The sequence below is a fragment of the Bidens hawaiensis genome, unplaced genomic scaffold (assembly GCF_021521415.1).
Source record: "Bidens hawaiensis isolate Kalapana, Puna unplaced genomic scaffold, B.hawaiensis_p1.1 tig00016116_1, whole genome shotgun sequence".
Taxonomy (NCBI): domain Eukaryota; kingdom Viridiplantae; phylum Streptophyta; class Magnoliopsida; order Asterales; family Asteraceae; genus Bidens; species Bidens hawaiensis.
The window spans coordinates 225,284-242,516 of NW_027492465.1; the positions used below are offsets into that span (position 1 = coordinate 225,284).

At 32.8% G+C, this 17,233-nt stretch overlaps 2 protein-coding genes across 2 annotated transcripts; one reads left to right on the forward strand and one right to left on the reverse strand.

The window, feature by feature from the left end:
- The first annotated feature begins 9,692 nt into the window (after positions 1–9,692).
- On the forward strand, positions 9,693–11,343 carry LOC143550598 (membrane magnesium transporter-like). Its single transcript, XM_077041217.1, has 4 exons — positions 9,693–9,838; positions 9,930–9,982; positions 10,071–10,171; positions 10,969–11,343. Exons 1-4 carry the CDS (start codon positions 9,760–9,762, stop codon positions 11,057–11,059), a joined length of 324 nt encoding a protein of 107 aa, XP_076897332.1. The 5' UTR covers positions 9,693–9,759; the 3' UTR covers positions 11,060–11,343.
- A 1,217-nt stretch (positions 11,344–12,560) lies between these two features.
- LOC143550615 (transcription initiation factor TFIID subunit 8-like) lies at positions 12,561–14,488 on the reverse strand. Its single transcript, XM_077041235.1, has one exon. It carries the CDS (start codon positions 14,085–14,087, stop codon positions 12,990–12,992), a length of 1,098 nt encoding a protein of 365 aa, XP_076897350.1. The 5' UTR covers positions 14,088–14,488; the 3' UTR covers positions 12,561–12,989.
- Between the last annotated feature and the right edge of the window lie 2,745 nt (positions 14,489–17,233).

Here is a 17,233-nt window from a genome sequence, read left to right on the forward strand (position 1 = left end):
CCAAACTAAAAATAAAAAATAACATAATTAATATATATATATATATAATATTAATATTAATATTATGTCACTCGGGCTTTAAAACAATGTAAAAAAGGTATAAAAATAAAACATATAATGTTTTAAAATTTCTAGTTATAAATTTTATATAAATTTTTGTTAAAAATTATAATTTATATTAAATTTTGTTAAAAAAAATAGTGGGTCTTACTAATAAATCATGTTATACCAAGATTGTGTTTTATCAAATTTTGTTATACAATTGTGATTTCTCTATTGTTTTTTTTTCCAGTGTTTTCTATGTTGAAAAACACAACTGGTGGAGATGTTGACCGTTTTTTCGGTAATGGAGATGACAACCGTGTACAACGACCTTTTCTGGCTATAGCATTTCGTTGACTTTTTCCGTGAGTTTTTTCATGCAAGGTGGTGGCGGTGGGCGGTAGATGGTGGAATGGTGGTGGTTGAGGTCGGTGAAGACGTAACTGAGTTTTTGAGATGAAAGTTATGGACCAATATGTCCTTCTTAGCTTTTCCAGAAAATCAAACTTTTAACTCGAACTCAGCCCTTATTTTCTTTTCAAACCAACTATGGTACACATGATACATTATTAGTCGGAGTGCCTGTGTGTTATAGCGGGAAGGCAACGAATTTTATTGGTAACATTTCGGTTTGCTATTGTGCCATCATTACTTGCGCGTTGCAGTGGGTCTTTTGTCTGCAGACAGCGAGTGACTAAATTGTTATTCTTAAGTTATGTTTGTCGTTTAAACAACGATTTTGAGACGTAAACAAACACATTTAAAGATAAACTGATGTGAAGAAATACAAACGGACACTAATTAATAGTAGAGATAAACATACATATATATTAAACTAGGGGAAGGTTAACGTACAAATAAAATTAGCGTGTTAAACGTGAGAATCAAGTAGAGTAATTATGTAATTACATCGTAGAGTAATTATCATTTATATAATTACTCTACTTGTATATATAATTACTCTACTTGATTCTCACGTTTAACACGTTAATTCCATTTTAAAGTATAAAATGACATCATCGTTACCATACCGTATAAAAAAAATAGATAAAACAATTCATAAATGCCTTAAACAAGTTGTTAAGAGTAATTGCATGTCCTTTGGCCGCTCTATTATTGTTAACGCACTCATATTGCTTTCGATTTTTTCCAAGTTGACATTCTTATATATGTTTAAGTGCATGTTAGTTCTTTTTATTCTGTTTGCATGAAAAGATCGTATAGAGAAAGATAAATAACAAATATTGAAGTAACATATTTCATCCTTCTACAAATACCAAGTGATATACAGTTTCAAACACATTAATTAATATATATAAGAGTAATAAGACTGTCCAAATATAAAAATAGAGTAAAGAAGTGATTTCTTCCACTGCTTCTGATTTCTTGCCAGCAAACCAGAAGCACACTAAAAAATGTGGGCATGTAACATATTTAAATAAAGTAAGTTAATGTGGTTTAAAGTTTATACCATATACAAATTTTCTAAAATTATTTCACCTACCGTGTTTACACTTTTGACCCAAAAATATTCAAATTAGCCTGGTTTTCTCTTTGTTAGGCAAAATATGTATCAATCTCATCAACCAAAATCAACCAAAAAGTCAAAGCTCTCAAAAGTAAGTTTTAAGTAAGTTTTTATTGATTTGCTAATAGTAGAAGAACCATTATCACAACTTTTTTTGTGTGAGTGCTTAACCAAAAGTAAAATTTTAACGCATTATAAACCTTTGTAAAATAAAAAATAAAATAAAAATGGTTAAAAACGATTATAATTTTATTAGGAGCTCCTTCCATACTTTACAATATTTTAAAGGACATAAATTATAGATTTTGTCATTAAGAAAAATTTCAAATAAAGGACTATATATGAGTGAAGGGGATTAGGGGATCCTTTAAAAATCCGGTCCATAATCTGGAAGACAATAAAAGAAAATATTATAATTTAGACTTTGATATAATATTAAGTCCGATAAATTTTACACAAAGAACATATTATTATTATTATTGTTGTTGTTGTTGTAAGTTGATTTGTGTTTGTTGTAGATTTTTGTAATTTGCGAACAATCAGTAGTATATTAACCGTAGTAAGCTGTAGTAATCCGTGAACGTACGTACGGTTGTAAACCGTGTATTAGTTAACTGCAAAAGCTAAACTAAACATATCTTATTAATTAACCGCAAACGCTTAGATAATGACACTTGAAAATAAAACTAAACATAAACGTACATATTGACAGTCAGCATCCAACATAAGGTAGACAAGTAACACCTAATTAAGATCATTCTCGATCCATAAAGTAGTTAATCCAGTCATCAACCTTTGATTCTTCAAGCTTCTCTGATTCATCAACCTCTGGTCGCTCCTCGAGTTTATCAAACCGGAACTCGCAATCATCATCAGTGTTAAGCCAATCATATCCCTCTTTGGCAAGCATAAGTTCTATGTTTCTCATGACATTGGCACGCCCGTCACACTCATTTCCGCCTTGCAAAACCGATTGTGCCTCTTCTGGTGATGGTGGGTTAGAACTTGGATCACAACTATATGTCTCTGGATGCACATATGAGTAATTTTGGCTAGAACCCGGAATTGGTAATATGTTTTCAACATATTGTATGGTAGGATTTGAATTTTGGCTAGATTGCTGAACCACCACATGATTGTTCTGATTAAAATGAGTGGGATGCACATCTTGAATTGAGGCCACATAAGCCTGGTGATAAGGGACCATAACTTGATCAATATTATTATTCATGCTTTGATGATTAGGGAATTGAGTGACCACATTGTTCTGATCAGCCTGCTCGTTTTGGTCCATAATATCCGTTGTGAGATTTTCGTCATGAGAATTGGAGGCAACATCTTCTTCTTTGATCTTCTTTTTGTAGATCTTACATAGAACATAATCATCAAACTGCAAAAGATAATCAAATTAATTAAGTTACAACCTGAATAAAAGTATAAAGCGCGATGATTATGTGCCAAAAGGGAAGAATAACAAACCTTTTTATCGTCTGAACCCCCCTTGACTACGTATTCATACATCATCCACTCCGTTTTAGTCCCCTTTGGTTGATGCCCTTCATAATAAGCCAACGACTTCCTCCTACCTATTGTAGTCTCGTTTCCTTTGATAGCTATGTCAAGTCCCGTGGCTCTCCAGTAACCAGGACCAGCATTTCGACTTGGTCGGTTACCACGGCTATACTTCTTGTCTCTTGACGAGAAAAAGTACCATGCATCTTTTGTAGCTTGCGGGTAAGCAGCTGCATATATAAGCAATGATCATTAGTGTTAGCCGAGTTTTTCAATTTATTATTTTGAGTCTAGTTTAAATATTATAATTGTTATTAACGTGTTATCTACATGTACAACAAATAAATATTATTAGCCAATACAGTTTTTTAAATTGTTTTTACGAAAATATAAAAAGCTTGTGATAAATGATCAATTGATCATAATGTAAGTAATAAGTATATATATACCTGCAAGATCCTTGGGGTGATTTTCATACAAATTAGCTTCGATAATCCGAGTCTTGGGAAGACTTTGATTCTTGATCTTCTTCCTTAGATAATGGCTAATAAGTTCTTCATCAGTGGGCATGAATCGGTATCCAATTGGAAGGGAATCAAGATACTCAGCCACGTTCTTCGCCTTGGTTGAACCAGCACAATGACACCCACAAGGATTAACTTGACCACCATTGATGCAATTTGAATTTTTGCTAGATTGCTGAACCACCACATGATTGTTCTCTCCTTGAAGATGAGTGGGATGCACATCTTGATTTGAGGCCACATAAGTCTGTTGATAAGGAGCCATAACTTCATCAATATTATTATTATTCATGCTTTGATGATTAGGGAATTGAATGACCGCATTGTTCTGATCAGCCTGCTCGTTTTGGTCCTCAATGTCCGTTGTGAGATTTTCTTCGTGAGAATTGGAGGCGACGTCTTGTTCTTTGATCTTCTTTTTGTAGATCTTACATAGAACATAGTCATCAAACTGCAAAAGATAATAAAATAAAGTTACAACCATTTAACATATCAATAAACGTATAAACGCAATGATTATGTACATGTCAAAAGGGAAGAATAACAAACCTTTTTATCGTCTGAACCCTCGACTACAACGTATTCATACATCAACCAGTTCGTTTTAGTCCCCTTTGGTTGACGCCCTTCATAATAAGCCAACGATTTCCTCCCACCTATTGTAGTCTCATTTCTTTTAATAGCATTGTTGACACATGTGGCTTTCCAGTAACCAGGACCAGCATTTCGACTTGGTCGGTTACCACGGCTGTACTTCTTGTCTCTTGACGAGAAAAAGTACCATGCATCTTTTATAGCTTGCGGGTAAGCAGCTGCATATATGAGCAAGAACACTAGTGTTAGCCGAGTTTATCATTTACCATTTATTTTAAAATTTATTCGCTAGTTATTATTTTGAGTCTAGTATGAATATCATTAATATGTTACTTGCACGTACAACAAATATTATTAGACAATACAGTTTTCCAGTTTTTTAAATTTTTTGACGAAAATATAAAATGCTTGTTATCATGATCATATATAATGTAAGTAATAACTAATAAGTACCTGCAAGATCCTTGGGGTGATTTTCATACACATTAGCTTCGATAATCCGAGTCTTGGGAAGACTTTGGTTCTTGATCTTCTTCCTTAGATAATGGCTAATAAGTTCTTCATCAGTAGGCATGAATTGGTACCCGGTCGGAAGGGAATCAAGATACTCGGCCACGTTCTTCGCCTTGGATGAACCGGCACAATGACATTGACACACACAAGGATTAACTTGACCACCTTTGATGCGGTTTGAAGCAGAAAAAAGTTGTTTTGTATAATTTCCAACATCAATATCGTCACCGGTTAAAAGTGTAGAAGCCTTGCGCTTTCTTTGGTTGGCAAGATTAACGGCTGGGGCGGCGGTGTGGTTAACATTGGTGGTGGTGGTGTTATGGCTTGCAGTAGTGTTCATTGTTGGGTGAGATGGAGACATGGAGTTCGTTATGATTTTTTTGAACTCAAATAATGACTTTGTACGTTTATATATAATGCGTACGGGTTACTTTAGCCATAATCATCGGATAGGATATTAATTTGAATTTGTTGGTTTATAATATAAGAATAATAATAATTCATTTGGTTATTTAATTAGTAGTAAGTTATCGATATTGACGGTCACACATAAGAACGATATAAGCTTATAATATTATGTATGTTTTGGAGATGTAAATTGCATGAACACATCATAAACGCGGCGGTTCAATCATATACATCATAAATCCTCATCAAAAATCTTGGTTATACCTTATCTTATCTTATACTATACTAATAAACAAAATAATGATGCTTAATTGTTTTAAATTTTTAATCATATTCAATCCTAGCATAAATCTTCGAATCTCTCTTCTCTTTAATCCATGTTATCATGGGACATAGGCGAAAATAGTGTGACCCATGAGTTACCACATTTTCAATATATTTGAAGATATTATGTACATATTAATGACATTTACAACAATTTAATATCTAAAATATAATTATAGTACCTAATGTATAAATTATAATTATACCTTAGTTTTTGTGTATACCTTAGTTTTTATTAAAGAAGTCAACATTTTTAAACAATAAAGACTTGTGAATTTAGTTTGAATTATATAAACGTTTCTCACTTCATATATGTATGAAGTTTTTATTATGCTATTTAATTTAAATTTTCAATTATATGATTATTTAATATTTAATCTTTAATTTAATATTATAAACATAATCATTTTTCAAAAAACTTTTAAACATTAAAACCATGATTATTTATAATAAAAATGGAGTCCTACAATTCATGCATTTTTGCTGAAAATTTATAAATCCGAGTTGGAAACCGTCAATTCCTTTTTCTTTTTTTCTTTTACTTCATAAACACTTATTACATAATCAATTTTAACAAAAGAAATAAGATCACATACTTATGAGATGGAATTCATTAAGATTTTTTTGAACTCGAATAATGAACTCAATTTATATATAACATTGGCGGTGCTGCATGTCATGGTTTAGCTATAATCACGATATTTGAATTTTGCATGAAGATTCAAAATCAAATGACAGTTAAACTTTCGCATTTAAAAAAAAAGGTGGCAACGATAAATTATATTATATATTCTTTCTTAACTATTATAAGTTTATAACACATATTATATTTGGAGTTTTGTATAAGTTTTGAATACATGCTACACTTTTAGGCGGTTGGAATCCCCTCCCAGATCTTTTTTATGCGACGTTGTTTTGTGAGCGTGGAAACACAGGTCACCATTTTTTTACTCGAGTCTTTTAATTTTGTGAGTTAAGTTGAATGCCATCCTTTTATTTTATTCGTCTTTTATACCTTTAGCTTCATCTTCTTTTGTTCATGTAAAGCTCTATAACAACCGATCACATTTCCAATCATCGTATTCATCATCCTTCAAAAGTGCCTTCTTCACCAAGCCTCTCTTCTTAGCTCTAATCAGTCGACATTTATTATATATACAATCACCGCCTCGTCAATCCTCACTTCATCGATTTCAAGTGATGTTCTCGCACTCATCTACCAGGTTAGAAAGAAGATATCAAGATTAAATTTGAATTTTGCATGTCTTGTTTATTTTATTATGGATTGTTGTATTTGTATATTCGAATCTTGTTGGAATATTTGAAATTAATTAATAGACATTGTCATTTTAAATATTGCATGATATTACCTTGAGAGTTGTGAGTAATTAGTTCACGTCCCGGCATTTTCGCCTTAGGTTGGGTGTGACAGTGGATGCGTCCGGAGTCTAGATCGATGTATTATTTAGGGTTAGTATTTAGGTATATATTATGACATTATTTATATAGAGAAAATATCAAAAGATAACTCTTCCTTAGAGAGAGAACTACATAACTAATAAAAAAATATTTTTAATTTAATTAAAAAAAATATTTTTAAAATCATTTTTTCTTTCATCCTTCTTATATATTGTTATTTTTTCACCACAAAAAAATATAAAAAAAAATCTCGTTGTAATGCATATATGCAACATGTTGACTTTTTTATAATGCATATGTGTAATAGTATGTATTTTAATATGTGAAATAGTGTTGGATAGCATATATACAAATGTTTTAAAAACCGGTTGAACTGGATTTCGGTGACTATCCCGGTTTTTCATACCCGGTTTATGTGAGCGGTTTTCAGAGACATCGAACCGGCCGGTTTTTTATGAAAACCGGTTTATACCGGTAAACGGGTTTAAGCCCACTAGATTTTAATTTTTTTTATGAGGCCCATTTTGTTTTACTTGCATTTACAGTTATGTTAATTGTTAACATTAACCTAGCCGTTTGAAAATAACCTACCAGTATACTACAACCATTCATGCTTCACCCTTTGAAGTTTGAACGGCTAATCTTTTACTTTGAATCTTCAATATCAAGGTAGGCTAAGTTTCCATACCATATTGTGTTATTGGCTAATACTATCTAAATTTCAAAGTAAAAATAACTTCTTGTTTAATAATTTTGTGTTGTTTTTTGTGTATGGATTAACTTTTGGATGGTATTTTATATGGAATTATGTATTTTGTTTGTTTTTAGTTAAAGTTGCATTTATATAAAATTATAGGGTAAACTAGACAACCCGGTTGAACCTCCCGGTACAATCCGGTTCAACCGGTTGTACCATTTTTAAGTCCAATCCGATACAAATAAAATACCATTTTTAAAACATTGATATATACAGTTGTTTGTATTGCATATTTGCAATAGTGTTATATTATATATAAAAATTAAAAAAAATCGATATAATGAATATGTGCATTAATGTTGTATTACGTATATGCATTAGTGTGCATTGCATACAATAAATATTGTTGTATTTGCATATATTCAATAATGTAAATTGTATAATGCAATTGCGTTGTATTATATGCAATAAGACACTATTGTATATATAAAATACACATTACTGCATATATGCACTACATCGATAGTTTTTTTAAGGAACAATATCAACTTGTTAGAAGGAGGAAACAAAAAGAAATCAAAAAATATTTTTCTTAAAAAAGATAATAATAATTCTTTATTAATTTTTTAGTTCTATCTTTAAAAGAAGTTCTCTTTAGATCGCACCGCGATTAAAATAAACGCATTGTAACACTTAGACCATCATGTTTTAAAAGTATAATAGTAAAATAAAAAAAACGAAAAAAAAACAAAATAAAATTGTTGTACCTGGGGGTATGATATGAGTGGTAAATATAAGGGATACATTTTATTATATAAAAAAACAAGTTTTATCTGCCGCGTTGCGCCGGATAGATCGAAAAAAACTCGGTGGTGATAATCCTTAACGTTGTCAGTCACGGGTGTCGAGGCGATTAATCGAGGCAATGTCATCGGTTTCGTTTACTTGAATTCGACGCGAATTCGGACATTATCGGTTACGCTCGTTACGATATAGACACCGTTGGTAAAACTTGAATGTTAAAACCCAAAAACTAAATTCGTCAGATTAACGTATAAGAAAATAAATTATTCGACGTTTATTTAGTCGGTAAACCCGTGTTGTGGTAAAAGCCAAATGTTGTCGATCTCGGACATTGAGACGGTAACTCGACACGAGTTCAGACATCGTTTTTGGTTATTTTCGTTATAGTTCCGGATCTAAAATAAGGAAAAAATATATATAAAAATTTGAGGTGGACCAATTAAGTGGTGTCAGTTGGTAAAATCAGGCGTTGATAAAACTTGAGTGTTGTCGGTCGCGGATGTTGAGGTTATAAGTCTACGCGTATTCGGTTGGATTACATTATGTTCGTTACGGTACCAGAATTGAAAAAAAAAACCCATAATGGCAAGAACCAATTTAGTGCCTTCAAGTGGCTCAATCGGCACTTAACGACACCAAACTTTTTAATGTTATATATAACAATAACTCAAGTGAATAGGATTATATGAAGCTTTTAATTAAATTAAGGAAAACTGTGTTTTAGTGATCTTAGTTATTACATATTGGTCAATAATAAAATAACTATACTTACACTTTGATCGATGATAATCTTAACTTTCATTTATGTTGTTATGAGCGATTACAATAGCATAATCATTCAAAATTTACACTTGGTGTTCACTCGACTTCTTCTTTTATAAAATGACAAACGAGTAAATCCCGGTTATACACACGGTAACCTAATAGAAAAAAGCAACCTCATATACCAGCGATTGCAGACAGCGCTGGGTAGCCCATGACCCGTCACTCGAAGGGCTACTGCGGTAAAACTCGGTTAAAATTAGATTCGGACTTAAGACCTTGCGGTCTTTTACAGTTTTACCCACATCGTCACTTCCTCTCCGATGTTATGTGAGCTAAAGCTCATTGGCCACTCAATTTCTTTCACAATAATAATTATGAATTAAACAGAAAAACCGACTAATAAAATCGAGTATAAAGTATATGTAAATTAATTGTATAGTATATGATGATTATGCTATCGAGATTAGTCTCGACTAAAAAAATAAAATCGAAATTATCATTGATCAATCGTACCTATAAGTCTAGGGACGAGTTTGTTAACATTTTTATTATTTCTTTTGGGATCAAAATCCAATCAATCGGAGAGTAAAAAAACCCCCAAATCCAATTTCCGATAATCGCCGGCAATCATGTCAATGAATACGAGCTTCGCCGTCGGCATCGTCGCAATTACGATGCTATTACATGCTGCTTGCTCAACTGTTCAATGTAAATATAAATGACTCTATGTCTTCCATTATTCAATTGTAGCTGTAAATGTAATCAATTAAAACCTAATTTTTGTTCTGATGATGATTAGACAGAGCTATGCTCAAGATCACCGAGGACAAGTTTACCGGGCCTCCTTATGAAGTAAACTCTCTCTGTTTCTATGTTATTTATACATTATGCTATTTAGGGTTCTTATGAGTTAATTTGGTATATATAATATGATTTGCAGGTGCTGGTTGAGTTGGTGTTAGTATTGGTTTTGAGTTTGTTTGCTGGATTAACCGTGCCCGGGAATTTCCGTTCGATACTCCCGGATTCGGACGAGAATAGGTAATTCTAAATAAATGCAGCTTTTGATATTAACTTACATAGTTACATGAATTCGAGGCTTCAATTATATATCGAAATTGTTTACTCACGTGTAACACACGCGTTATTTGGTTAACTAGTATATTAAGCTAATGCTTAAGCTAAAGATATGATTAAGTAGGCTACTGCTATTGTAAATACTAAATACACACCGACTAATTGATTGTAAAGTTTAAAGGCAAACGAAACATGTTAGATCTTATTAACATCTACTTGCAGTTATTTGGTATGACTAAGTGTACACCTTAACAAGGTTTTCATTAGCAATGTTATATTTATGACTAGAATATGTCTAAAGAGTTCGCAAGTGAAAGGCGCGATATCAGATGGTCCTTTTGTGAAACCAAATGTTATTTTCAACCGTCTTATTACTTGCTGACTTTGTAGATGCCGATTAATTTGGAAACACTCGTCTTTATATTTTTTTATATGTTTTCTTTTGGTCTCATTTTTCTACTCGTGTTCTCTACTGATCAAGTATGGTGTGATGACTATGTACATTTATTTACAACTAATAGCCTAGTTCTTTTGGTATTAATGATGCTTTATGGTTATGACATCTTGTGTTAATTTCTTTGCTTTTTTTAGTTACCACTTACAAAATAATAATGAAAAAATGGTACCAACTTTCATAGCATTCACTTAATCGCAGATACACGCAATATTAGGCATAATAAGCACATGGTATTCAGAAACATTGTATTTGTGAAATAAGTGAGATATGTCTTACTAATTTATATAATGCATTTGGAATGCAGGGTGGTGTCTGTACCATCAAACATGAACTTTATGATCTTTAATCATCGAGGAAAGGCGTTTCCTGCCGAAACGGGCTTGAAGCTCAACTGAAAGGACCGGATATGTTCTTTTAACGGAACCCATCTTTTATAGCATTCATTTTATCAACCATATTGGATTTAAGTAGATCATTGTGCTAGGCATACATTAGCTTATAAATGTTTTCATCATTTGTTAACATTTTGAAATCTTTCTTTTTGGTTATTTATTTATAATGAGACACACATTCCAGTCGATTAGTGAAGTATACGACATATCAATTACATGAAGGTAGACCATTGTGCTAGACATGTAATAGCTTGTAAATGTCTTTTATTTGTTGATGTTTTTGAAATCGCCCTTTCTGGTTATTTATTTATAATAACAAGGCACATACAAGTCAATGAAGGAAGTCTACGACATGCAATAACACGAAGGTATGGGTCAGAACTCAGAATTCGTAGCACGTCTCAACGGTACTGCGATTGCTACTCCTCTAGTTGCCCCTGGTGTGTTACACTGTTACCGCTTGGTGTTGTTTAAGGGTTCATGGAACTAAACCTTTTGAACAAATAGTCGTCTAGTTTCAGTTTTTCATATCTTAGATATTTAATACATCTCAATTTTATGTTTTATAATTTATTTTTGTTTTGAACGGTAAGACTTATGTTAGTAAACGGTCAGGAACAGCAAGGAGCTAACCAGACAAAAACACCACAGTACAATGTCTAAATCAAAATATATTAGTGTTATTAGATTTATGTAAATAAAAAACAATTAACTCCCAAAACGTTTGAGCTGAAGTAGCCTCTATACGCTTAGAGCATCTGTGGTGGGAACATCGACCACAGTAAACACGGATGAGGAGAGGGTTGACGCTGATGTGAAAAAGAGAGGAAGAGACGTATTTCATTGCAGCATGTCTTCTTTGTGGGAGTCCTCGCTAACTATAATTGATCAAAACAATTTAACTGACATAACAGCTTGACTTACCATGTAAAAAGATGATCTACTATTAAAGTTTGAGAAATCCATAAGATAAAATAAAAATGATTAAATAGTAAGCCAATCAAACAACTGTTCTCACTTAATAGGAAGTTATGCATCTGGCAAAATAGGTGAATCTGGTCATAATATTACTGCAAAATGGGCGAGTCTGGTAATAACATTACAAAATAGATTGATAAGCATTTTTTAACAGATCGGATTGATACGCCATAACGCTAACATACTTTACTCTTGGGTTGATACATAAACTTTTTTTGTTCATTTTTATAAACATAATACACTTAATACAATTAAAGTCGGAAGGTTGTACGCATTAAGATTGTACTTTGTACAACTTCCAACCCATTAGGCCCGTTTACCTTTCAACTAACTTTAATATTTAACAATTTAACCTGTTAGGGTACCATAAACCAAATTGATCCGTAATAAGTTACCAGGTCAAAAACTCAAAATTTCAAATTTAGAAAACAATAATGCAGCACAATGCTTAAGCAAAATTATCTGCACCTCACTTTAAAAACTATCCATTGTGGCATTACGTCAGCTGAACCAGCTTCATGAAGAATTATCAACTAAAATACAATATTATATACACAAGAAAATGAGAAATACATACACTCAACATCAAGACACAAGTTACAACATTATATATAGCTATCACAAGCTTCATGCACAGAAAAATAAACATTTAACAACTCATGTAAGCAGTAAAGTACAAACAAAAACAATAGTCATACTTCACAAGAATCAAAAATTATGAAAAACAACAAGATAATCACATAAATGACTTGTTCAATTGTCAAATGATTTCTTTTCATGATAAAGCTACAATTCTATAACAAACATTAGAAAAAACCTGATCGAGTTTCAAACCCTTGAAGAAACTGCTATCAAGATTCACATTGAGCACCTACATTGATCTAATTTTCACAAAGCTTCGTACTTTATGAAAAAAGTTATATGCGTGCCATCAAGGGCGATTCAGTAATTTCATCTACAATTGAGGAAGATCCGTCGGGTTCTCCATAGATTGTCTTAAAATATACTGAGCTCTCCTCTTCTTGTCATCCATGACATCATCACGCCCGAACCAAGATAAAATTATACCCGTACCCCTGTTCCATAGCCTCAAATCCAATGAATCACCAATCATTTTTCTACCATTATTGAAATTCAACCGAACCGAAGGCCTCCTATCTAAATAATCCCGTTCTCCATTCTCACCCAACTCTGAAACCCTACCATTCAAAGATTCTATAACGGGTCTAAAAGTCTCCAATATAGAAACATGATTTTCCATATTGGTATCATTCAAAACATGTTTAATCTCATTCTCGTCTTCTGTTGACTGTTTGCCCGTTTGACCATCACCAATCGCAAGAAACCGGCTTTTTTTACTAACTTCAGAAGTGGACGTCACATCTGAGCCACCAGACAACAACCGTTTCGTTAAGTTTAACAACGAGCTTTCCGCTTTCCTTCTTTGTCTAGCGAGTTCAACTTTATCCGACCGAGGATCCGATGTCCTCTCGTTCCACACAGGCGAGTAAATATACGTATGAGGATCTGGAAACGCAGGCAGCCATTCAGGCACGTGCTTAAACTCAGGCGTTTCACCCATTTGCACAAAACTGGGTGTCAGTTTCCTATCTCTAACAACTGGAAAGCTAGCAACCGGTTGCGCAAAAGGCACTTCTTCAATCACTTCAGCATACTCCATTATCTCCTTAACTGCACCCGACCCTAATAAGCTAGTACACGGTTCCGACCCGCCCGGAAACCCAACCGAAGATCCCAAATCCTCCAAGCTTTGAATTATATCAAACACATTGCATTCGGTTCTATTGGCTACATTAGCATAAAACTTTGCGGTTTTCCCCAAATCCTTAATATACCTAATAACAATATCCGAAAGAGCCTCTAAAGCAGAATCATTAGAGCTATGGAAACCTACACGCTCGCATATCTGACCGACGGCTACTTTCGCTATCGACCTACCAAATTCATCAGCCGCTACCCGATTATTAATATTATTATTGTTAATATTACTTGCCTCGAATTGATCGTCATCTACTCTACCTCCATTGCTCATATTCAAACCCGTGGATCATTAAGGCTTTCTCAATAACAAAATTGAACTCATTTGAATCAATTGTTCGAATAACTGAAACCCTAATATCGCAATATGTTATGTACAGAACAAAAATGAATGTTACAGCGTACCGTTTGGTTCGTGTGAAATTGAAATGAAATTGATAGTGGATCTGTATAAAGATGAACTTGAATTCGTGAATTGTGATGGAATTAGCGTGTTGAAGATCTTATAATGAGTGATTTGGTACGGTCATTTGATTGATTTTGAATGTTGCGATAAACCCTAAAATGACCCGAGTCGGATTGATCAACAACCCGGAGATGGGGGTGGTATTTATAGAGGGGGAGAAATTACGAGTAAGGGTAATGAAATGACAATACCACCCTCGCACATTTTGTGATTTTTTTTAACGACCAACAAAATTGATTTTATTAAAATAAAACAACCGACTGGACTAGTAAGAAGCTAGACATAAGATTAGACACAAAACACCTAACCGTTTTGATCCATTTCGGACTCATGAAAAGCTTAACGCTTTGACTTTCATGCCACGCCAAACAAACGAGTCAGTTTCCTTTCGAATACCACCAAATTTCGTGTCTTTCATGTAGGAACGTGTAGAAATGTAAGATAGACGTGTATGAACGTGTACGATGATATCTACTCTCCAATGTTATGTGCGGAATTTATAACAAAAGTGAAAAACACAATATTTTTAATTTTCTTTTCATTTGTTAAAGCAAATCTTAGCCGGATTGATTATCGGACTAAGATATACTTTAATGGGTTAATATATGGATGATTTATGATAGTGATTTTAGAAAGATGTCAGAGGGATGTTGAAAACACACGGTAAATATGTAAATATATTGATATTCATATATATCATGAGCATTGTTATAGACATTTGGACATATGTATAGGAATAGGACAATATGACATCTACATTTGTACTATCTGTCTCTCATGGCTAAGCACGATAAAATTGTTCTTTTTTAGTTGTTGTCTATTGTGGTAATCTTTTTTATTAAACATAGATATTCTTTTAATCTCTTTTCGTAACAGTGCTTTGACCATAGTTTTAGATGGCCGGGGGGTGTTACCCCTACATCATTACTCAATAACAGTGAAGTACAAAATCATTGATGCTTCTGACTAGCATGATGTGAAGGGTAATTTATATGTGACTCGTCCTCAAGGAACGTCCTCTAGGAATGATAATTATCAATCACTAGTGCGAGTAAATAAGGCAATGATCAATCAACCAGTTAGCAGGCTCACACTCCAACGGATTCATTCCATCTTTAACAATAATCGTATTGGAATTTGGGCAACGTATTATTCATGAGAGGAGGCAAATTGAGAGGAAAGTTGGGCCATAAGAAGACCTAGATGGGCTTCAATTATACGTCTCTAAGACAAGCCTAGTATTCATGAAGCCCATATGCAACAAAACATGAAAAAGAAAACATGAATTGGAACCAATAAAATAAAAATAAAAAAAATATTATTAAATTGGATTACATAATTTAACAATTACTTTTGATTACTTTGTGATGCGATCAACAGTTGGCTGCAACTAAAAGAGACTAACCATTGAACTATATGATGTTCCTACTTTATGTTTAATGAACTTCACCTCTAATTTTAACATTGTTTGTTTACATTTTAATGCTCTATTTTAGTTGATGCTGTTTGAGCAATACAGTTAGAAGAAGGCATTGTGGAAGAAACAATAATACAAAAATTCTCGGTACGTTTGGAGACACACACATAGAGGGTCGTTCATTGTTCAATACAAAATCAATAGAAAGTATAGAAGTGTGAGAACCGTAAAAACATTTATTTTTTCACTGTGATATACAAAATGGTTAATGTAAACCATATAACTGCTAATAAGAAGTATGCACAACTACTTATGTGGTTCTATACTGCAAATTGGTTCGTATTAAGCGTGCCTGTTAAATATGTATGTAGATACGTACGTGTGTGTATTTATGACTATGGATGCATAGTGCAGCAAAATTTACTATGAAATCAATATTATTTTGATGGCTTTTGATTATTTTTGGTTGGCTATAGTTGAACGATAGATAATAGATGTAACAGAGCAGCACACGATTTTTATTACCAATTTACCATCGATGCATACAACCACATGTGACATGACGGACAAAGGGAAAAAAATGTTCCATGAAAATTTAATTTTGAAAACTTAAAATTTTAAAGTCTGTGTTTAACTAATAATATGTTGAACTAATTTACTATTTCGTGTTTAAAATATGTAACATGAAATAAATAAAATGTAGAAGATCAAAAATGGGTCTTGTAATAACTCTTATAAGAGAAAAAAAAGTAGCTAAACAAAGAAAAAAAATCTAACTATAAAATAGAAATTTAAAATAAATAATATTGAAATCCAGTTCAATCATCTACTCGACTTTTCGGTTTTCTAAACGAGGATGGTACAAACGGGGTTAAGTAAACTGGTTATGTAACATGCTCAAGTTCGCATCAACTCGTCAGGTGTGATTATAAGAATCGTGGTCGATTGTATGAATACACAAAATGCTATAATTTGTTATGTTTGCTAAAATATATATGGTATAGTTTCTTTATGCATGGTAGTCACATTATGGATTTCAATTAGTTAATTGGTATATAGAAAGGTGAGAGGATATGGGCACGAGGTGGCTTGCCCGAGAAGTTGTTGTATTATTTCAACACTTATGTAAGAGATGAGTAGCATACATCTATTTTTTGTTGGTATTATTAATTTGTAACGCATGAATTTTCATCCTGTTTGTCACATGTCATCCTGTCACATCGAACAATCTTATCAAGTAGATGATAAGGAATGCTACATGCATATTTTTCATACAATTAGACGTGGATAAAGTCTTACGGAGACGTTTGCGTATTTTACAACAAAGTTGTGTAGTAGATGGGGTTCATTCCAATTATTATCTAATTAAAATTTTTATTTTTTACTTTTTTATTAACACTAAAACAAATAAAGCCACCCACCAACCATTGACCAAGATCCTTCTCCATCCGGCGTGTTTTGTATAAGGCACAACCCACCCACCGGAAGTTAACATGTGATAATTTAAGTTATTTATTAATTATAATAAGATAATGTA

What these genes read in the sequence shown, in the direction of transcription:
- LOC143550598 (XM_077041217.1), top strand. Translation starts at nt 9,760, where the DNA reads ATGTCAATGAATACGAGCTTCGCCGTCGGCATCGTCGCAATTACGATG. An exon ending in TGCTTGCTCAACTGTTCAAT is followed by an intron (nt 9,839 to 9,929) that starts GTAAATATAAAT and finishes GATGATGATTAG; the next exon opens with ACAGAGCTATGCTCAAGATC. An exon ending in TTACCGGGCCTCCTTATGAA is followed by an intron (nt 9,983 to 10,070) that starts GTAAACTCTCTC and finishes TATGATTTGCAG; the next exon opens with GTGCTGGTTGAGTTGGTGTT.
- LOC143550615 (XM_077041235.1), bottom strand. Translation starts at nt 14,087, where the DNA reads ATGAGCAATGGAGGTAGAGTAGATGACGATCAATTCGAGGCAAGTAAT.